This window comes from Saccostrea echinata, unplaced genomic scaffold, assembly GCF_033153115.1.
Source record: "Saccostrea echinata isolate AGI-Se365-2 ecotype Australia unplaced genomic scaffold, CSIRO_AGI_Sech_v1 ptg000002l, whole genome shotgun sequence".
NCBI classification, from domain to species: domain Eukaryota; kingdom Metazoa; phylum Mollusca; class Bivalvia; order Ostreida; family Ostreidae; genus Saccostrea; species Saccostrea echinata.
In genome coordinates, this window is record NW_026889751.1 from 25,046,818 (window position 1) to 25,071,130 (window position 24,313).

General features: G+C 34.0%; 2 protein-coding genes across 2 annotated transcripts in view; both read left to right on the forward strand.

Annotated features, from left to right (window-relative positions):
* Positions 1 to 24,313, forward strand: part of LOC133175534 (large ribosomal subunit protein eL36-like) — a 415,093-nt gene that overhangs the window by 7,689 nt on the left and 383,091 nt on the right. The gene's annotated exons all lie outside the window — the stretch shown is intronic.
* LOC133201924 (uncharacterized) lies at positions 1,338 to 3,127 on the forward strand. Its single transcript, XM_061337716.1, has one exon. The coding sequence runs from the start codon at positions 1,343 to 1,345 to the stop codon at positions 2,984 to 2,986; it is 1,644 nt and encodes a 547-aa protein (XP_061193700.1). The 5' UTR covers positions 1,338 to 1,342; the 3' UTR covers positions 2,987 to 3,127.

Sequence of the window (24,313 nt, forward strand, 5' to 3'; positions counted from 1 at the left end):
GTCACAGATTCCTCCTATTTTCAACAATGTATTTAGACCTGATCTTGAGTGCTAAGCTGTCAACTGTCTCTATGATATTATTTTAGATTTAGAAAATGTAGGCTTTATAGCAAATTTGCCATACTTCATTGAAAAAAAAAAAGAAAAAAGTAATGGTCACCGTCAATTAACAAAACACACCAATATCGATTTGACTGACCTTGACACGATGATAGATGCTTTTTTATGGAAATTCAGGTCTTCTTACAATAAATCATAAATAGATATAGAAAGTATATGCTATTACAAGAAAAACAATTCAAGTCCCTGCACAATATTAGAAACTCTGTTTTTCTTAAATCAGTAGCATTAAGAATTCTTGATTATTTCCAAATGTAGATATATGTTTAAAATAAATCAAATTAGATTTTTAAGACTATAGTACCAGAGTCATCAGAGGTATCCCTCATCTTCCTGTATTGTTAGAAATGAAATATGGCTCATATATTCTTCATTTAACCGATTTTTAAAATACATTTTCAAGTTGCACATAATCCAAAATCACATTCAAATTTCCCAAACTTTTAGTTTTGAAAAGAAAAATACCAACTTTACCTCAACTGAATGGAGTCTGTACGCAATCTGATTAAAATACAGATCTCTTCATAGCTCTCTGCGCTTTGCGCTATGAAGAGATCTGTATTTTAATCAGATTGGTCTGTACCTATAAGTAGTGGTCATTTACCCCACCCCCCTAGATGGCCGATGCTAATTATAAGGTCATGCATGTTATATAAGTAAGAATATTAATTTGACTTTTTCACACAAAATGGAACATACTTTTTTTTATTCTGTAATATATGGGACCAAGACTTTATTAATTATTTTTTTTTTTGCACCGGTCCCACCCTAGTGAAAATTATTGCCTGGTCCCTACGGCTTGCTACATTAATTGAACGTTGAGATATGGTTGAAAAATTGGCTGACGTTTTAAACATATTTTTTCAATTTGTTGGTATATTGACGAGATTGTTAGAATTAAAAAAAAAAATGTGTTGCAGAATTAGCTCAATTTTCAAGCATAGATCTCTTTATACACAGTGACTGTAGTGAATAATTCTATGTTTTTGACATTAAGTATTTACGGAGAGGGTCACTGAACTCCTTCCCTTTCTAGTCTTCTACTCCTCGATCCACCCTTTTTTTTCTTCTTTTCACCCCGTTTCACCCCCCTGACCTCCCTTTGAGAGACAGACCAATATCAAAATGTTGTATCATAGTATTATGTTGCCCTGAAAAAGAGTTACCTCTCTTTGATTATTGGACGGGAACCAAAACCAAGGACGCTCATTTTCAGAACAAAATGGAGTCGTCCGTAGTGTCCTCTTTAGTTCATATGATACAGACTTACTCCGAGACAACCGCATTAAAGGCGTGTATAGAAAAGGCTAACAAGAAAACTATTGAACAGTACAAAGGAGAAAATGGAATGGATGTTTTACACTACGCTATCATCGCAAACAATGTGGAAGCAGTGAGTCTATTATTTCATAAGGGTATATTTAAACCACCCCACGAGTCTTCGTCGTTTCCGTACATGCATTTAGCAGCAAGGTTGGGGCATAAAACGATTCTAAACATGTTGCTCCAGGAACGTCCTTTAGACAACGTTCCAGCAGTTTTCAATTACAAGTCGACCGGGGATCGTTACAAAGAGAACAAGACAGACGACAGGGAGGCAAATGAAACCAAACAGACGCCGTTAGATTTGGCGGGAAAAAGTGGACACGTGGGGTGCATAAAAACTATACTGGACCACTTTCATGGGAAATTTGTACAAGGAAAAAGATTTAAAGGCAACGAAGCATACATTGAAATGGCGTGTCAGCTTGATTCCCCGTATGCCCTATGTACACTTTTATCAGATCGCCCGTCCGATGAAGAGATCAAAAGTGCAGTCGGTGCCGCTTTAAAAAATGCAAGACCAGAATGTTTAGACGTTTTATTACAACTAAGAACTGATCTATCGACATTATTCGAAGGGATGAACTTATTCCATGTCCTATATTCCTATACTTTATCTTTTGATAAAAAATGGTATGAACGTTTACTGGCCGTCACAACTATTTTGATTAAACATGGACACAATGTTGGGGCATCAATTCCATTCCGCACCTACCCATTATATAGCCTACTTTCTCATTCAGCTTGTCACGATTTTGACAATTCTTCAAACTATATTATTGCATGTTCCCTTCTGTTGCTCAATGCAGGCGCGGATCCAAACTTTGATGAACTTCAATTTGAAAAAGATTTTGAGGATATGAGAATTAGATCTGCGTTTGGTAGATGTGGATTTTCTTCGGGTTTACACTGCTTATTTCAAACGGTGGAACAATATGCCCTTCAAATGCAGGGATATCGGTATTTGAAGGTGTATATGAGCAAATGTGGAGCAGTTTTACTAAAACATAGAGGTAATCCTAATTATGTCGGAGAGATCGATAGTTCTATTAACCAATTAGGTAACAGCCTGCATGCTCTTAGCAGAACTATCGTCCTTACCGGTGTAGACGACAAACTGATCAAACTTCTTTTACAAAATGGGGCGGATCCAAACCTGAAGATCGACAATCATTTCCCCATAACAGTTCTAATTGGAAAACTTTTTGAACTTGATAGCGAGGATCAGTGTCTACTTCGATCATCAGATGTTGAACATATTAAAATCATGATAAATGCAATGATACCAGCTTCGATTCAAGAAAGTTTGAAAATAATAGACCAAATAGAAAAAGATAAGGAACCGTTTCCTCCAAAACAAGATAAAAGAACGGAGGTGTACTGTAAAATTAAAAGTTACTGCATAGAAAGTGTCACACACGTTAGGAGCTTAAAGAAGATTTGCATGCAAAGAATTTATACTATCTGTGACAGAAAGATACCAAAAGTATTGAAATTACCTCTACCCACCACTATTAAAATGAGCATCGTTGATTTCCAGTAAGAGTTGTCTATCTTGAACTGGAATATATACGTAAATGTTTTGAGCTGACAGTTTGCAAATTTTTGGGGGAAAATATGAAGTTCTTGTATTTTCACTCACACTGTGCATAATATTCATTTAATAAATGTCGAAAACGCAAAATTTAAGAAGATGAAGTCTTGGTAGATTATGGTACATGTGGGTCACTCATTCACGTTAGTCATGGCTTTAGAAATTGAAGAAAGGGGTATTCATTTACGCGCTCTTGAGTCTCTAACATCTAAAAAATAAAAATTCCAATCCATAAATCTATGGGATTGTAAGGGACTATATTTTGTGGAGCAAATTTTTATAGACAAAAAACCTGAAATAGATAATTTTTTTAATTTCATATTTGGAACTTTTCTGAGAAATAGTCAACAAATAAATGAAATATCGTTCGTATAGTTTAAAAAACTAAGACCTATAATATGAAAAATACATATATGTTATATGCTCGATAAAAAAAATCGGTTTACTTTATTGATTTACTTTTAAATTTTGGGTAAAAATTACATTCAAAGACATTTAAAAAAAAAATCACCCGAGCCCCACATAGTAGACATTTTCTATTTTGCAAATTTTGAAGTAGAAAGAAAACGCACAGCATATCGTATCACATCAAAAACTATTCTGAATAAACAGTTATTAAGAATTTTGTTTTTAGAATGCACTGTACGTACATGTATAGTTATGTAATTTTTTTGGTATATCTTTTTGTGCAAAAAAGATCCCCATTTCTATTTAAGGGGAAGTATATTGTGGTTCTTTATCAACAGTTTAATCATTTCACGTGGTCCCCATTATAAAATTTCTCTAAGACCAATTAATGCTGTTATTCTTACAATTATAAAAAAACATGATTGACATGAGAATTAAACTTCTTAATGAAAAAAAAAATGTACACTTCAAGTTAATTTGCTTATTACAGTAGCAGTTTTCTCATCGGTACAAGTCCAGTAAGGTTAAGATAACATTCTTTGTATTTTCAATGAAAAAATATTATTTTAAATTGTAAATCTTAAAAATCCCTTTTCAATTGAATTACAACCTAGATTGCTTCCTTTAATAATGATAATAAAATCTTATAACGAAAATCACTGCATATCATGGATAAAGATTAATCTGGCGAATACCTCTGTATACTTGAAACCCAGAAAAATATTTTATTGATTGAGCGTATATTTTATTATGTTTCATTTAAAAAAAAAAAAGAAATATGTTAACTGCATGATAGGAAATCAACTGACACACAGTTCTGTAATTTGTAGTGATGCGAAAGTAATACATCAGTCATAAAACATCAATTTTTACTCATAAGCACGTGAAAACCGTTCAACTTCTGACCAGTTTAAGTTTGTTAATTAATCATTTCATGATGACCAGTAATTTTTATGGTTCATGCTTTTGGGGGATAACTGAAGCTGTAGTCATGGCTTAATTATGAAGAGTATCGCCAATATTTATACACTTGTATGCACATTAAAACTACACACTTGTATATCGTTTGCATATTAATGGGCAAATTTTTACATACATAATTATTTAGAAAGTGATAAATATTGCATAGTTTACATTTATAGCGAGCACCGCTCGCGAAGCGAGCTCAATAGATTTACGTATAAGAACGTATAAGAACAGAGAAAATCCGAACTAAAATCTCTATATTCCCAGAATTCCTTCGCTACCAGGATTTCATGCAATAATGGCGAATAAACAGAATTGCATCTACTTACGGTAAGTCAAACGACGCAATATTCGATCTTTTCCGTTTGCATTGTAAAATTTTCCATTTGTATTGTATTTGTATAATTTTTATTTGTATTTTATAACTTTTCATTTATATTGTATAATTTCAAGTTGTATAATTTTTATTTTCTTTAATTTTCCATTTGTATTATATATTTTTCAATTTGCATTGTATAAATTTTATTTGTATTGTATAATTTTCCATTTGTATTGTATAATTTTTTTATTTGTATTGTAAAATCTTTATTTTTATTCTATAACTTGCCTCGTTTTAGAAATTGTTCACACGTAGAGTATGCTCTTGCGTATTGAATCAACTGAGAGATATACACCCAGTATGCAGGTGATGAGGATATATTGCTGCATAAGTAAGGGAAGCTGACGATGGAAAAGTTAAAGTTAAAGTCCTCACGTTTATCATAAACTTTGTAGTTAGATTAACATTAACATTAACGTCTTTTTAGTAAAATATCCAACTATGAAACAGATATGTCAGACTCTGTGATATCTTTTATTTCAAGCTCACTGGGATATATCGTGTCGACATATGAATTAACTATTGTTAATTGATAATACGTCGTCGATATATCTAAATGTCGAGTTGAAGGCCACAGTAAGAGATTTTTTTCTCATGTATAAGATTTTGAATAAATTCTGCTTCATATGAATACAAACATAGGTCTGTTAATAACGGGACACAATTGGTACCCATGGGAATTCCAACAGATTGTTGGGAGACCTGGTCTCCAAAAATCACATATATATTGTCAATCAGAAACTCAGGCATCTTTTTAATATCAACTTCAGAATACTTGTGTGTACAATCAGAATTTTTTTAACAAAATAATTTTGCAAATGACCAATGACAAGGTAAGTAAATTTACCAGTTCCATTTTTATTTAAAAAAAGCAGCTGTCAATGATGTCAAAAAGCCTGGACTTTAATCTATCATGGGGAGTGGTTGTATACAGAGTTGAAAAGTCGTAAGTTTTTATGTTATTGATTTTGGTAAAAATTTTGTAATTTCAAATTTTTTCCAAAAGTTCCTTGGAATTTTCAAGTATCAACATGTGATTAACACCACTTCTCGAATATATTGTTACACAGTACTCTTGAAGTTTCTCCTTAACTGTTGTTAATATATTAGTGAGGAGTAAAGAAAGAGGCTTGGTAGAACATTTACTGGAACCTGTTATGTATCTTTGTAAAGATTTGTATGAAGTTTCGGAATCCAATATAAATATGGCAATTCAAATTCATTTTGGTTGCTGGGAATATTAAAAATTGCTTATTTTGAAAGGACCAAAATTTAGGGAACCCCGATCTTTCAACTGGAATCATAATTTCATAAATATTAAAAGGTCCTCATTATTAACTATATTTACGTCACCAGTAATAATGTGTCCAGCAGGACTAAAGTTGTAGGGTGAAGAAGAACATGAACACGATGGAGGATTATGTTTAGGATGGTCAATATCCAGGCTCTGTAATATTTAATTTCTTGTAATGAAAAAGTTTGGAAGCAATAGTCGATATATATTTATAGGAAATACAGGGTGTAGTCTTCAATTGAAAATATGGTGGAATACAAGACTGAGCCCTTTTGTGATTAAGAATATTACTTATATTTACCGCATCAATTCCTTTGTTGGCATATTTAAGTTTAAGGAAAAAAACCGGGTAGTTTTAGCTGTATTTTCTTCCGTAAAAAAGAAAAAAAACGTGGCGGTTTAAAAAAGCCTATGATTTGCAATATCCATAACCACACATCCGAGCCTGTATTCTGGTGTCGAGGAATCCAAATTTGGAATTTCCTGGACTTTTACAAATAGAATATTCATAACTTTCAAAGGGACAGAGTAAAGTTTAGTGAGAATGTGATGAAAGTCTAATTGTTTACTTATATACATGTAAAGTAGTAGTGAATTAAAGGAGACATCGTGTATTATAAGTAAGACCGATGTCCATGACTACGCTTACATCTCTTTGTACTGTTAAAAAGTCCCATTGCATTCACATTGCTACACCGTGGGCTTGAAAGATTCCCAACACTATCGACGTTGTCATTGTTACCATATTGAAAGGCCTTGCCTAGTTTTCTTATCCAGTATTCTTCTCGTTGTCTGTGGAAAGGTGTACTCAGTGATGGGCTATTAGTATGTTGGTAAATCTTTTCTAGAATTCCAACTTTCATTAACAAAATAGAATGATCAGATAAATTAAAATGCTTGTATACAAGCTGCTGGCCCCGTTGTTAATCTGTAATTTATGTACCGAAATTCTTTTATTAAGTGAACCCTTGGTTTCACCGACATAAATAAGCCCACAAAGGGTACAAAGGGATTTGCAATTAAAATTTTCCAAAGTTTTGGTATAGAAGCTCTGTCCAGTGAGATTACTAGAAAACGAAGAGCAAGTAATCAAAATATCACAGGTTTTACAGTTTTTCACAGAACATTTGGAAAAAGAACATATGGGATCGTAAAAGGAATCGTTAAATATATCTCTAATAGAAACTTTACATTCCTTCAAATTTTTGTAAGAACTGTTGGTTTTATACTAAAACTGGGAATCTGAAGATTGCACATATGACATATGTTTAATATCCCTAAGGATAAACTCTTAGAGTCTGTAAGAAATTATAAAAATACAAATAATAAATTAAACAATGCAAATAGAAAATATAGAATACAAAATGAAAATTATACAATTCAAATAAAGATTATACAATACAAATGAAAAATTATACAATACAAATAAAAAATTATAGAATATGAATGAAATATATGGAGATAACGAACAGTATTCAAGCTCAAAAGTCCAATAAACAATACAAAATAGGAGCAGAGCAAACACGGACCTCCAAAACATCAGAGGTGGGATCAGGTGCAATGGAGGAGTGAGCATCCCCTGCCGACCGGTCACACCCGCCGTGTGCTCCTTGTCATGATCGGGAAATAACGGAAAAATCCATCGACAATACAGTGTGTAAATAATGGCCTAACAATGAGTATGAAAAACGTCAGTCAGCATTTGACTCAATGATAAATTGAATCCATGCGATAGTGGTGAATATTACACATCTACATTTAATCGTGAAGATTTAGTTCTTAGAAAAAGCTCAAAAGAGAAAAAATAATTGCATCTACTCTACAATATCTTCGTTAAAAAAAACTGGACTTGGCCTATTTATACTCCGTTGCAGAAATGCATCTACATACAACGTCATGTGACGTCACAGTCTAGACTGTGTCTTGTGAAGTTTGGAGAGGCGAATCAAAGTTATGTAAAGGTTTTTGATGGTGAATCTGCGCTACCCCAATGGTCACATCATAAAACTTGCTAAATAATTATTGATTTTTTATGATTAATATGTTTGACGTAACATATGTACTTGTATTTATCAATTAAAACCCATTGTTGTTTCGTAAAAGTAATCAGATAAACCGTAGGATGGAAATAGTTATTCCTGCCTTCAAATCTTCCTTACTTTCTTTTTATTATTCCTTTGTAAGAAATCTGCAAGAGGATATCAACAGGTCGGTACGTACCGGGTGTCACAATCACACCTTCCCGGGTCTTTCCGCACGCAAGGACATGCGGTAATAGCAACTTCTCGGGTCTTTCCGACAAGCGGAAAAACAACCTCGAATGTGTTAGGTAGGCGTCCCTGACAACCCGACACCTTTCATAAACATTGAAATAAATATAGAGAGATTGAATGTAAAATACACTACAGAAGGAATGTTCAACTCTGTCTATCCAAAACTTGAATAAAAAGGAATCGACTCCATTTTTAATAAAATTTTAATATCCGGGTATGTAAATATATCCGAGTGTTTTTCCGAGCTTGACAGAAAGACCCGTGATGATGCGATTGGGACACCCGGTACATACCGACCTGTTGGTATCCTCTTGCAGATTTCTTTGACTTGCAGACTGTCTTTGTTGCAATTATCATGTCGTCCATGAATACTCTCCCAGATGGTTGCTGTACTCCTGACGTCATACGTATATGACCCTCTTCTTCTCCACTGTCTAATTATCATGTTCATCGCTGCTGAGAACAGGATAACTGATATGGTGCATCCTGTGACTATACCAACTTCTAAGTATTTTCATGGTGTTGTGAACTCTTGTACTGTAAATTTCAGCTGGAGAATTAAGGTCAAAGTAGTTTTTCAAAATTGCCTCTGTCTTTTCTGGTACATGATAGCTTTCAAGTGTCAACTCAACAAATTTGTGGGGTACTGTTCCACACGCATTCGCAAAGTCAAACCAGAAGACTGTCAGTTTCCCTTTAGGCTCTTTGGATTATCTGTGTCAATATTCTTATGTATTCAATGCATCCTGGTACTCCAGGCACTCCTCCCTTCTGCCGTACAGCGATGTCAATGTACTGATTTTCAAGATTGTAAATGGACATTTTCCTAGCTAAAATTGGAAGGTGTATCTTCCTTCTATGTTCAGGAGTGATATTGTCCTTAATTGTTTCAGTTCTTCCGATTTCTCTTCTTTGGGAATGAAAAAAGCCTCCTACTCTGTACCAGCTAATCGGCCTCTCCTCCAGCCAACTCAGAGACGCCCTGTCAATTTTTGACAGCTCTTGTAAACTAGCTTTATATAGCACTCCATTTCCCCACAGTGCTGACGCTGTTCTGGCTTTCTTGCATTTATTACGTCAATTTCTTCTTTTATTTAGACCGACACGGTAGCTCAGTCGATAGAGCGCTCGCTCCGTGATCGGCAGGTTGTGTGTTCGAATCACGGCCGCGACTGACTTAAGTCGATAAAAAATAGGTAGCAACTATTCCTTCGCCAATCGCTCGGCACTTTGCAGTGAAAGTTGCGGGTCTTCCGAATGAGACCTTAAAAACCGAGGGCCCGTGTTACGATGGGCGTTGGCACGATAAAGGACCCTCACTGCTCAATGGCCCTGAGTGCCGAGTAAAGGTATAAATTTTAAGCTCTTCACCTGGATATTGTGACGTCTCTATATGAGTGAAAAATTCTCGAATGGGACGTAAAACAAGATACAATCAATCAATCTTTTATTAAGGCGTAAGCTGTTTATCTTATTGGTGTTGTAGGAAACAGAACAACAACAGCTTAAATGTAAGAGTATATGTTTCTTGAAGGGCATCGGAACAACTTTGTCAATAGATATTTGATTTTAAATATTAAATCAGTGTCTATTCACCATTTAAAGATTGACTAGTGTTTTTTGTTAAATCACCCTCAAATACATTTTAAATAAATTTTTGCCTACAAATTCAAATGTGTAAAAATATTGTTATCTTCTAAGTCATACATGTAAGGCCTCGCTGAAAGTTTAGAGAAATCGTTGTTTGATATTATTTGTATCTATTTAGGGTAAAGTATGAATAGTTAATTAAGAATCGTTAATAAATAGGGTTAACTCTTTCTTTTCTAAATGCCATTTGCGTCATAGGAATTTTTCTGATGATTTATCGTGGGGTGATTCACAATCCAGCATGCCTCGGAAATTACCTCGACATTTGATGTTGTTGCAAACAACTCCTTTGCTCGTCTCTGGAAATATCTCACGATCAAATTAAAGCTCTTACGAAAATGAATTAAAGATTAGCCAATCAAGATACACAACTTTTATTCCTTATCAATATAGGAAGTATATAATCTATAAATAGTTTAGAAATATTCCGACTTATTGTCAAAAACAGATTTGTAACAGTTTTATATAATCATATGAAAATAAGGAATTCAAACCAATCAGATATTATGGGGCAACGTAGCGAATGGTTACACCGCCTCATTGCATTTGATTGTGTATTCAAATACAAATTTGGATAAATAGATCCGTATGATGTATAGTTTATGCCTTAACCTAGTTTTTAGCTCACCTGAGCTGAAAGCTCAAGTGAGCTTTTCTGATCGCATTTTGTCCGGCGTCCGTCTGTCCGTCTGTCCGTCTGTCTGTAAACTTTTAACATTTTCGATTTCTTCTCAAGAACCACTGGACCAGTTTCAACCAAACTTGCCACAAAGTATCCTTGGGTAAAGAGAATTAAGTTAGTTCAAATGAAGGGCTACGCCCTCTTTCAATGGGAGATGATTAGGAATTTGTGAAAAAATTAATGGCATCTTTTAAAAATCTTCTTCTCAAGAACCACTTGGGCCAGGAAAGATGAAACTTATCTGGTAACATCCTCAGGTAGTGTAGATTTAAGTTTGTTCAAATCATGACCCCCGGGGGTAGAGTGGGGTCACAATGGCCGATTAAAATTTTACACAGGAATACATAGGAAAATTTTTAAATCTCTTCTTCTCAAGAACAGCAAAGCCATGATAGGTCATATTTATTTGGAAGCATCCTCAGGTAGTGTAGATTCAAGTTTGTTCAAGTCATGACCCCCAGGGGTAGGGTGGGGTCAAAATGGGTGATCAGAGTTTTGCATAGTAATATATAGGGAAAAAAACTTTTAAAATCTTCTTCTCAGAACAGCAAAGCCATGATTAGTCATTTTGATATGGAAGCATCCTTAGGTAGTGTAGATTCAAGTTTGTTCAATGTTCTTGCCTGGGGGTCGTGGTTTGAACAAACTTGAATCTACACTACCTCATAGGGTGGGGCCACATTGGGAGATCAAAGTTTTACATAGGAATATATAGGAAAAATTCTTTTTCTCAAGAACATAAAAGCCATGATAAGTCATTTTGATATGGAGGCGTCCTCAGGTAGTGTAGATTTAAATTTGTTCAAATGAAGACCCTAGGGGGTAGGGTGGGGTCACAGTGGGGGATCAAATTTTTACAAAGAAATATATAGGAAAAAATCTTCTGCTCAAGAACAGCAAAGCCATTTGTTATATTGATATGGAAGCATCATCAGGTAGTTTTTATTATCTTTCGTATTTTTATCTTTTGCCTGAGTAACTTCCGCTGACTATTTAATTTCATAATGTTATTTTTACACAAAAGCAGCAAATATAAAATAGAGCAAAAATAAACCCGCACCAAACTAATACGTTCTCTTGAACTTCTGTTGTTTTTCAAACTGTACGATACGCATCTTATTGACTTTTGCTAACTAGAAAGTCACAGACAATTGTACTTTAAACCATGCTATAATGCTGCATACGTGATGTGTTTCTGTCAAAAATGATCGGGATTGAGGTAGTCGGCTTCTTAAGATGATGCGCTTAAAACATGGAGGAGGGTTTTTCTACGTGCAATTTCCAGGAGCAATAACCGTATTGCATTGCTAACAATTAAAATATACTGCATTTTGTTATTAAAATCATTTTATAGTCCTACTTTTTCTCATTTTACGTGATAAACTCTGTTACTAAGTCATACAGTAAACGGGGTTATATTGGAGTGTCAATGTTTGAAGATTTTCTGGTATTAGAAAGAAAAAGGTTCACTTATGACCCTTTTGGCCCTGTTAATTTCTGAAGAAAAAAAACCCTGCTCAATTTTAGTTCAATATACATTATATTTTACTTAGACCCTTGGTCTATTAAAATGACGTAATTTCCTTGCTAGTCCTGTATTATGACGTCATGAATTGAGTTATTATTCTCAAATTCTGAAAAATTATTCAAAAATGGCAACAGTATTTAGCTGTTTTTCAATATTTTGCATACAGCCTAACTTCTGATCCAAAATGTTCAATTATATAATGAAAGAAATGTTTCAGAAAATTATAATCCATATTTAATTTTTGGATCGAAAGGTTGCCTCATATTTTAATTGTTTGCTGAAGGTACACTAATACACCTATTTTCTTCAATTTTTAAGAACATTGCCATTTCACAAAGTCTGTTTTTTAATACCTGCACTCTCAGAGGAATTTTATTTAGGAAATGAAAGCAATAAGTCTCTACTTTATGTTAATGTTTGAAATGGGACATTGGGACTTGGCCAGTTAATTGGTATATAGGCAGGACCATTTTATGGGTAAAGTAAACCTAGCTCTTTGGCGAATGGAAACTTTGACGATCAATCAAACTGAGTGACTTTTTACAGCTGGTGTGTAAAAAAGCCGCCTGCCCGCTAAAGTGAAGGGTGCGTTCGCTGTGTTACTCCACCTACATAGTCGCTGATCTGCACATCTCAAAGGTAGATCTTAGTCCATGAAAATAATATCTTCTTCTTGGGAGCCAATGATCAAATGAACGTTCAATGTTTCAAAAAGGATCTTTTGGAATTAACTATATACACTATATGTACACATGTGTATGTACACATACTTATATACAAAGTGTAACATCAGAAATCACCAGTATTAAGTAATGCGCAAATAAAAAACGATTGCACTATCAGACTGGGTGATTTTGTACCTTCATATAAACAAATTTCAAACATAGGTGCTGGTTTGCATGACACTGTATTAGTTTCTTGTCTTTTAGTATATCTATCTCTTTAGGGAACGTAAAATACCCGGTTTCAATAAAGCTTTTTACTACAAGATAAATGGTATATTAATCATATGAAATTCAACTGAAATCTACTGATTCAAATACTGTAAACCAACTATTAATCGTATTTTATTCGCGATTTGTCAGTTCGAAATCAATCCGCCACGATTAATTTTCGCGATTGAGGAAACAATCTCTACAGATACAAAGCAAAATAAATGATTCGCAGAGATTAATATTCGCAAGTGGAAGCAGGTCGCGAAACTCGGGAATAAAAGTTGGATTACAGTAATAGATTCTCAAATGGTAAAAAAAATGGACAAGATTACTTAAAGCACTATTACCGTTCGTAGAATAAATTTCAAATAACATAGCATTGCTGAGAAGTATACTGTATATATATTTATTCTCTGTTGCCCAGGGACACGATGCATGCAGTGAAAAATCTTTTCAAGAAGATCTTTTTAAAAATTTGATTTTTTAGAACCATTATTCAAATCCGTTTCACATTCACAATTTACAAGAGTACAAACTTAATAATCAAAAAGCGTTTTCGATTCGAACACGAATCATTCGACATTTAAATGCCATATAGATATAGGAATTTCGTATAAGATTATTTGATTATCGCCTTACCAATTTTATGAACGATTTATATATGCCATGAATTCTTTTCGAAGAATAAAATCAGTTCCAAATGGGAATTGCCATAAAATCGACGAAATAAAAGTTATTACTTTTGTTACTATTTTTTTTTAAGTTTGTAGAATTCTAAAAAATTTCTACAAAATTTATGGAAGCCCATCACCTCCTTACAGCGTATTATAACAAGAACATTATCTCAATATCTTACTACTTGATGTCAAATTGAAAATTCCATTACGTGATATGAACATGTCAATACTATCACACATATGTCAAAATCCATTTCATTGCGCTTAAAATATATCAATGCTATTACGTGCTGTGAGTATATCTTTACATTATGTCAACACTATGTTACGTGAAGTCTAAACTCAAAGTACATAATACCCTATCAGAATCTTTAGATGACGTGAATAATAGGGTAGCTTTAAGCTGCCATTGACTTCTTGATATAATAACGAAATTAATTTTGATTTGACGTATTAATTGAAACTTTTTCAGAGATATTTAAAACCATGCCAGTTGGCGATATACTGGTAGGTGGTGGTAGTATATGAATATTATATTCTAATTTCGAATAATAATTTTATTAAACATTTCTTAGAAAAGGATTTTGATACCTTACTGCTTAAAACATGTTCTACCCAAAGTGAATGCCAGATCCAGTAAATACTAATTTTAAATTGTGTTTCGTAAAGTCCTTCTTGATAAACTTTGTATGGTTATGCAAGTAAATATAAAATGTGAAGATAACGAACATTGAACAATCTCATTATTCCAGGAAACAAATCGAATTGTGAACAAAGCAAACATACGGACCCCTTGAAACATCGGAGGTGGGATCAGATGACTAGGAGGAGTAAGTATCCCCTGTCGACCGGTCACACACGCCGTGAGCACTATGTATTAATCAGGTAGACGAAGTACTCCGTGGTCAAATTTAGAATAAAGGCAATGATCTAGCAAATGATAAACGACATGTCAGACAAAATACGACCCAACGAAAGGTTGTATTTGCAATGGTCACTATAACGACCGTAGAAAATGCATAATACTGACTTTAAAAGTGGTTGTTGAAATCCTTATTACATCAGCTTATTTGTCCATAGCTTGTCTCAGTTTAAAAATCTGTAGTATTTTGAGCATGCTCTTTCGTATCAAATCAGTTGTGAGACTTAAATACCACATGCAGGGTTTTTTTTTGAATGATATTTGTGAGTTGTTGAGAAAGTGCACGATGGAAATGCTATAAAGAAAGGTATAGTTTACAGTGCATAAATACATGTAAACAGCGAGTTTTTTAGCTACAAAATACTGTATAAAGTTCATGTCATCAAAATTAAAATGTATCTGCCAGCTGCAATAATACGTTACATTGATTAATATACATGTATTGTAAAATGCGTATCACTTATAATTTGATAAAATTGATATGAGGCTTTATGTAATGAAATAGTTTCTTATTATATATAATAAAACAGCAGTATGTCATTTCCTATTCAGAATTATTATGTCCATATTTGAATGCGATATGACGATTGACTGTTTGATTGATTGTATGTTGTTTTGCGTCCCATTAAAGAATTTTTTCACTCCTATAGCAACGTCACCATATCCGGTGAAGGGTTTCAAAGTTCAAAATTTCAGTGGAACAATCCTCAGGGCAAACAAATAGAGTTGTTATTTTTAAGATGTGTAAATAAAGGTTTAATTTAAAAAAAAAAAACCGATGTGGATATTTTTTAAAATGTTTCACCACATGATCCATTTATCAAACAATAGCAAGTCGTTAAAATTAACGTCTGTATTTGTTTTTGGCACCTTGAGTATCTCGCAGTCGCAGTTGACTTAATTGTCACTCGGCCAAAATGTAAACATCTCGCGAGATTTCTTTCTCTTGGTTGTTGTAACACTCAAAAGATAGCACATCACAGTCCCGCTCGAAGCTCTTGTCACCAATCATGTATATATCATGACCTAAAATATATGAATTCCTCATTTAGTTAGATAACAATAAATGAAAAAAAATTATTGATGAGTTGCAAATAACTCAAAATAAGAAGTGCGGAAAATCGCAAAAGTCAACGTATGTTATAAAAAATGCTTTTAATAAAAACACGTCTTTTTGTTGTTATTGGTATAATAATGAACCGTTTATAGTATTATAAGGGCATGTACTAAGTATCTATTCTGACCCGAGGTGCATGTGTTGGCCCTGTTAGCTGATGAATACACTAGTCAAAAGTCATTTCTTTTATATAAGAAATTCGAGTTTTTTGTTATTTGAAAATGATGTTCTAATAGTAGAAAATTCCTTTTTTGAAATCAGGAAATAAACTGCATTTTTAATCTAATTCAGGATTCATAGTGATAATAGTAATAAAACACAACAAAGAAAAAAAGGAAATTTAAAAAAAAACCCAAAAAAAAACCAACAACAGAAAACCCTGAAAGAACACAATTGGGCGTCTCTAATTTATTTTGAAAATAATCTTTTTTTAGATGCATGTACGTATACATGTGTTTCTCTTGAGTTTCCCAATATTAGAAATTGCATTATTATATAGATGCTTAGTTGGACATATTTTAATTAAATTACTAAAATAATAAATTAAGGAATGCTGAGTATTGCTTTTGTAGAAGCATGATTGGCGTTTGATATAATTACATTTATTTACGGTCAGTACATCATGAGACAACGATAATTATGCTCAATGAGCGATTAATGAGAAAATGATATTTCCTCTACTGTAAATGACACTTGAGTAATGGAAATTACAAAGATTACCCAGCAAAACTGCTCCTCCATGAGCTCTTGGTTGGTTCATATTTGGATGATTCACATCCCAGAATGTATCTCACCGGCTGGATAGCTGGATATAGCTGCTTCATCTTTCTTTGAAAATGTCTCCTGATCAAGGAGGACCCTTCAAAGGAAGATGATAATTTACATTTAAAATCTAGTTTCATTCCTGACAAATATAAGAATCATTTTATCTATTAAAAAGTATGGGCGAACAAAAAGTGCAAAATGCAGTCTACACAAATATGCTGTATATCAGCACAATGAACTATTTCAAAAAGTAGGTCAAGGGTCAAATTCAAGGGTCATGATATTGGTAACCATGGTAACTTACAAATGCCATAATGCGGAGCAATATATTTGCAAAATATCAAATCAATATCTCTTACATTTCTCAAGACACAAGGTGTGACAGACGGACGGACAGACAGACAGAAGCCGGATAGTGTGGCTCTGCTCTGCAGATATATGAATATGAAAAAATGATCATTTTCCCTCTTTTGTGCGTGCATGCCATTTCATAGACGAAAAGTTTTAACACTTGTGACATTACTGTAAATGTTGCAGATTTTACATTAAGCATACGTTAATATTAAATGAAATACCGTAGAACATTGGAATATAATTGAGATTTTATATGTCACTTTTTTATTTCCAGAACTATAGACATTTTTATCGGCTTCTTTAGATTGTGGAGAGGTAATTGGTGGAAGAAATGTTAAATAAATTACAATTTATCACACTGCACTATTACAGCGGTATGTCTGACATTCTTTCTTTGGCCATTTTAATCTGTTTGTCTGTCTGTCACAATGTTTTGTGAGGGCCTTCTCTTTTAAATCCTTTATTAGAGTTATATCAATCTTTTGTGTTGTTATCAAATACATATGTACTTGTATATGTAAAGGTATCATCATCTTTCCTCAATGTCATTGCTCAGGTCTCGACTCTAGTCGAGCACACCAACACTCCTGCCGAACAAAGGTGTCACTCGAGCCGAGTGACCTAGGGTAATCTGAAGTCAGCAACTTTTGAACCCTTGACCTGAATGAATTCTTCGCCTTTTGAAGTCCTTTATTGATTCTTGTGGTTTTATGTTCCATGCAAGGCTATTTTACTCATATGGAACGTTACCAGATGCCGGCAAAGAACTTTAAATCTAGACTTTTACTCGACATTTAAGGGTCATGAGAAGTGAAAGTTCTCTAGCGTGCAAACGCCTGTCGTGACATGGGTCCTGCCGCCCCTCCTTTTTTATGGTCTCATCAAAATTTCCAACAACTTTCACTTCAAAGTGCCGAGCGATAGGCGTAGGGGTAGTTGCTACCTATTTTTTCCTATTGACTTAGGTTTGTCGAGACCAGGGCGCAAACCCACGACCTTCCAATCATTCATGACCTAGGCTTTATGGCGATTTGGTAAAATTTTAAGCTATATTTCGGCGGTGTAAAGAAAGAATTCTTTCGACAGTTTCTGTAATTTTGGGTGTCTCTATGGAGAGCCAAGGTGTCTACTCTCGTTCGTATTCCACAGAGGCATTTTTACGTGCTAGGGGGGGTTTGTCCATGACACGAAACCGACATTTAACATCCTCTCTTTTGGACTTCAAAGAAGTCGTTGACATTTTGGTTATTGTCTATATCCTTTGAATTACATATTGCCCCAATCTAGAGATTATGTCCTCGCCAGCGCAGTAAAATAAAATTTAAAAAAAATAGAAGTATTAAATTTTGTACATCTCGTCAGGTTATCAAGTGCTTTATAACTTTATTACATTTCTGTCTGCATTCAATAAATGTATTCTGTGTAATAAAACATACCAGTTCGTTTCTAAATAAGGTCAGCCCATGGGATATTAATCGCTTATCTTGGTTTCCCAAAGACTTGAAATGCTGAAACTACTAAGGACCCGAGTGGACGATTCCACAAAATCCAATGCATTGATTAACACAATTCTGTTATCATCTATATTTTTTGTATTTATACATTATTATATAAATAAGTCTTATTAGGTTACACCTGCGGATTAACTTGTATTTATTTCAGTATCACCTTTTAATGGTTATCGTTGTGTTTATTACAGGAAATGAACATCCCCACGCCACCTACTTTTCATTGGGTATATGTTTGACTACACATCTGCACAATTCTTCCATAACTGTGTTTAATTTATACTCAAGTGAAATCAAAGGATTTTACTGACCTCACACTATTTTAACTTTTTAACCATTCATTTTGTTTTTAAACCTCTCGGTCAATTTCAGCAAAATTTAATACACCTTCATAGGTTATGGAGTTTGTTCAAAGAAAGATAGAGCCAAGGTCCTTTTGAAGGGGAGATAAACAGGATGTTTGCATAGGAAAAAATATCTTTAAGAACCACAATTTAGAAAGGAAAAATCTTAAGAGGAATTTTCTTTCTATAGTGAGCATTCAAGTTTGTTCAAAGCATGGTCTCTGCATTTAGGGTAAGGCCACAGGAGAGTTTCAAAGTTTAACAAAGAAATGAATAGGGGGACTCTCTCAAGGACGTAAGTACTATAATTAGACATATTAATACACAAACATCCACATGTTGTAAAGATTCAAGTTAATTTGTTAAAATCATGGCCCCTGTATCTTGAACGGGGTCACAATTTGGGGTGAAAGATTGTAATAGGAATAAAAAGGGAAAAAATATAAATCTTAAAGTCAACAGTATTAATTATTGATAAATATGTAAACGTTCCATGTAGTTAAAAATGCATATTTAATTTATTTAAACCATGACACAAATCACCAGTAAAAAAGGTGGGTCACAATAAGGGTCAAAGTTTTTCCACTTGAATAAAGAACTGCGTACACTAACTCTCATTTCCCGCCTGTAATTTACACACAGATAGTTCATCTTGCTTGGCAAATTTGGGGTTTAAGATATTTTCCGTACTCCATAGAGAAATTCTTGAATTTTACCAAAAATTTAGTTACCTCCTTCTTCTGGTAAATAATTCAAAAGTTATGAAAATTGATGAATTGATGTAAATGTTGTCTAAATTAAAAACGAAAATCATTGAAATATGATTAATTTTGAAAATTGGTCAGAGATAGGAGTCAAAACAATATTATCGTTTGTCTAGTTTAGAAAGTATTCAAGAATCTTTTTTTGAGAACAAAAGGGTAGTTAATAGTAAAGATTCAGGTTTGTACCAATCATTGTCTCTGTAGCTAGAGTGGGACCACGGGAGGGACTCGTATCAAACGTATGAAATGGTATTTTCAAGAAAAGGGCTACATTAGGTTAGATTTACATGCATTTATCCAATGTAGTATACAAAATGTATTTTCTTGTTTGTTCAAATCATGGTCCTTGGAGCAAGAATTGGCCACATTGAGGGTTGCAGTGTTAAAACTTCTGCAAGAACTACAAAGCTTTGATAGTTCATTTAAAACCACAAACTCCTGAAATTGTGGTATATAGTAAGTTAATGGCTACTACATGTATAAGGGTTTTCATTTATTTCCATATTTGTTTGTTAAAAAGGTTTGGCGACTCATATTTGCGTTGTGGTCAATTGGTCTTTTGTTGTGCATTGACTTTTTACTCTTCTGTAAATTTTATGATTTATTTTTTGTTTTTCCGAATTTGATCCACCCAAGCCTTTCCTTAGAAATGAGTCATGGATTGCTTATGAATCATTTCCATTTATTTGTTTACGCTATTAAGATATTGCATGTAATATACCTTCTATATCCCCATACGTACCATGCAGTGTTTTCCCATTTGATGGGGGTAAAATGACTCATTATCGGATCTATACATTTGTTCATGATTGGGTGGTACATCTGCAAGTGTAAGGGAATGGATTTAAGGACATACGCAACGTAGTTTGAACTTTATTGTCTTTTTTCCTGGATTTGAAGAGTTCCAATACTTTTAAAGGAACTGTGTGCTACATTTTAATGTCTATGTATGCTGTTGTACACTTCTTCTAAAACAAGTTTGGATAAACAAAACATCTAGAATATATGTTTAGTAATTTTTGTATAATTTTCTTTGAATTATACAAGAATTTTTATCAATTGATATCTTTTCAAAACCCCTGGTAATGCATGCTGCTTTCTTGTCTACAAACATCTGATGGCACTGTAATCTTAAATTAAGAATATCTTGAAAAATTATCAGGAGGTAAGGTACGTTGCGTATGTCCTTAAAAAGTGCTTCTGGTTTGAATATCACAATATAATGATAAAATCATATGTTGATCAGAAGGTTTATCAACACAGATAAATCCATATTTAACATAAAGAAATAAAAAAAGAAGCGTTTAATATCATGAGACCCTTTGCTTGACAGACATCAAACATGGTACATCATTGGTTGTGGATGAACCTTATTGATTTAGAGGTCACAAGATCAAAGGTCAAACTGGAAATTTGGAAGACATTGACCTCTCAATATTTAGAAAATCCTTTGCTTGACAGACATCAAACTTACTGCATTGGTTTCCCCTAAAACGTTGATGACCACTGTAGATTTTGAGGCCAGAAGGTCAAAGGTCAAGCCATAGAAAGATACTGTCTATTCAATATTTTGAGAACACTTTGCTTGGCAGACATCAAACTTGATACATTGGTTCCCGTTAAAGAGTGGATGACTCCTTTTGAATTTGAAGTCACGAGATCAAAAATAAAGGGTCAAACTGGACATAGAAGATATTGGCCGCCCATTGCTTAACAGTCATCTTACTTAGCACAGTAGTTCCCCCAGGAAGTTAATGGCCTGATCGATCTCTGTTGATTGGTCAAGGTCAAACATGCATACTAGACATAAGAAGATCTTGTCAGCTCCGTATCTTTAGAACCATTTGCCTTACTAACATCAAATTTGGTACACTTACACTCTCTTAGAAGTAAATAACAAACTAATGATATTGAGGTCTGATATAGAGAACTTAATATCAAGTCTCAATAAATTAAAATCGTTGAACTGATGGTGTTAAGTAATTGAATAATCATTGATACTGATTTATGAGGAAAGAGAAAGTTGACTCCGGTGAGCGTAATGGACCCTGAACCTCTGGTATTAGTTCATGGTTTGGCAGGGGCGCAAATGGCTTGCCCCCTTTGCTCCCCCCCTCTCTCTCTCTGCGTGCATGCTCATTGATATGCAAGGAGTAATTCTTGAGTAACTGCCTTTTATGAAAAACAAATTTCGCCCGAAATGGTTTTGGCGTAAACATCACAGTCGAAATAAAATGTGTACTAAATTATGGATCCTTAATGAAAAGTAGGTCTGATGCCCATTACCAAAAATATAATGTAAACCAGGAACATTTGCCTCTTTCTTAATTCTTTAGAGCGATTACAGCTTCTACTAAATCAAGTAAATGTACATGGCTTGTGTAACATGTTGAGATGATATGAATATGTGATCAATCAAATCTACGCTCAAACTTTTGAAAACTCAAATATTAAATCAGCGTATATTTGCTATTTAAAAATTAACAAGTTTTTGTAAAATCACAATCAAAACTATTTTTGCCTTCAGAATCAGATGTGTCAAAATTTTGTTATCTTCCAAGTCATAAGGCCTCACAACAAGTTTGGAAGTAATCTTGTTTTTTGATACTATTTACAATAAAGTATGACCAATTAATTAGGAATAATTAATTAATAGAATAAACGCTTTCTTTTCTGTAAATGCCATTTGCGTCACAGGAATTTTCTGATGATATACCACGGGATGAATCACAATCCAACCTGCCTCGCCTCGGAAATTACCTCGACATTTGATGTTATACCAAACAACTCTTGTTTGTCTCTGGAATGACTTACGCTCAAAACTTTACGAAAATGAATTAAAGATTACCCTTTGAAAATATACAACTTTCATTCCATGTCAATATAGGAAGTATATAATCTATACATAATTTAGAAATGCTCCCACCTAATGGCATTTAACAGATAAAAGTTTTATAAAAGTCACGTGGAAATTAAGAAAGCAATCAGATACTAGACGAGGCATTTGGGCAACGGAGTGAATCAACACACCGCCTTATATACTGTAAACGTAATTAATTTGGCTGTATATTCAAATACAAATTTGGATAAAAGACTGTTATAATGTATGGTTCATGTCTTAACCTAGTTTTTTTGTACACAACTTTGACTTTTGCTACTATTAGTTTTAAGTTTCTAAACCAAATTATACTTCTGCTTTCTTTTGAGTTCATGTATTAAGTTACTTTCCCCAATGACTTATGTCAGATACTTTCGTTCCGCAAGAGCAGCGAATATAAGATAAAGCAAAAATGAACCTGTGTACTGCAGCAAACTTATACCTTTTCTTGAACTTCTGATGTTTTTCAAAACGTATGATAGTCATATTATTGACTTTGCAAAGGAGAAAGTCTCAAACAGTTGTACTGTGGAATCATTTTAATTCGTGGGGGTCAATGTTCGTGGGCAGGCAAAATTTTATTTGTTCGTGGGGACGAAATTTCGTGGGTTACTAGTTTATACGGTAGATTCAATGAACCAATATGTTTACAGAATAAACGTTCGTGGGGATGTAAATTCGTGGGTAAGGATGATCCACGAAATCCACGAACATTGGTCCCCACGAACAATAATGATTCCACAGTATTTTGAACAATGCCATAATGTTGTATGTGATGTGTTTCTGACTTTAAAATGATTGCTGTAGTCAGCTTCTTGAGATAATGCACTTAAAACATGATAGAGGAGGTTTCCTACATGCAATTCCTAGGAGCTATAACCCTATTGTATTGCTGACAATTTCAGTAATTTGAAAAATTGTGCATTTTGTTATGAAAATTATTTTACCGACCTCTCTTTTCTCAGGGTAAGTAATAAAGTGCCACCAGTTTTGCGTATATTATAAACGTGGTTATATTGATTGATTGATTGATTGGATGTTGTTTTCGTCCCGTTCTAGAATTTTTCACTCATGTAGCTCTAGACGTCACCGTATATCGGTGAAGGGCTTCAAATTTAGACCTTTACTCCACACTCAGGGCCATTGAGTAGTGAGGGTTCTTTATCGTGCCAACACCAACCGTGACATGCGGCCTCGGTTTTTAAAGTCTCATCTGAAGGACCCGCAACTTTCACTTCAAAGTGCCGAGCGCTTGGCGAATGAACAGTTGCTACCTATTTTTATCGACTTAGGTCAGTCGCGAACACACGATCTTCCGATTACGGAGCGAGCGCTCTACCCTCTGAGCTACCGTGACGATGGTAATATTGAAGGCTTCAATGTTTGAAGATTTCATGGTTTCAGATTTTTGGTGAACGGAAACTTTGACGATATACTATTGTTTAAAAAGACACAGTAACTAAAGTCATAATCAAATACAAGAATATTTTTTAATAATTTCATAAAAATATGTTATGATGACTTTTTTCTAGGATTCTGTCAAAATTCTCGGTCTACCGATATTCCACTTCTGTTTTCTACGCATGCGCACAATCAGGAGGAAGGTCCGAAGCAATATTTTACAGTTGAGATATACAATTTTTTTTCGCCGTAAAAGTAAACATGTACACTTTCAAGAATTGAACAAAATTTGTATCCTAATGTTTAGGCGCTGGTTTTGAGATTGAGAGGCCCGAGTTCTATTGTGTCCCCTGTCGCAGCGTCAAACATAAAACTTTAAACATAGGCAGTGTCTGTTCTTTTGCCAATTCAATCACGTGACAAGAGCAGTG

Coding starts and splice junctions, on each gene's coding strand:
- LOC133201924 (XM_061337716.1), top strand. CDS start 1,343: ATGGAGTCGTCCGTAGTGTCCTCTTTAGTTCATATGATACAGACTTAC.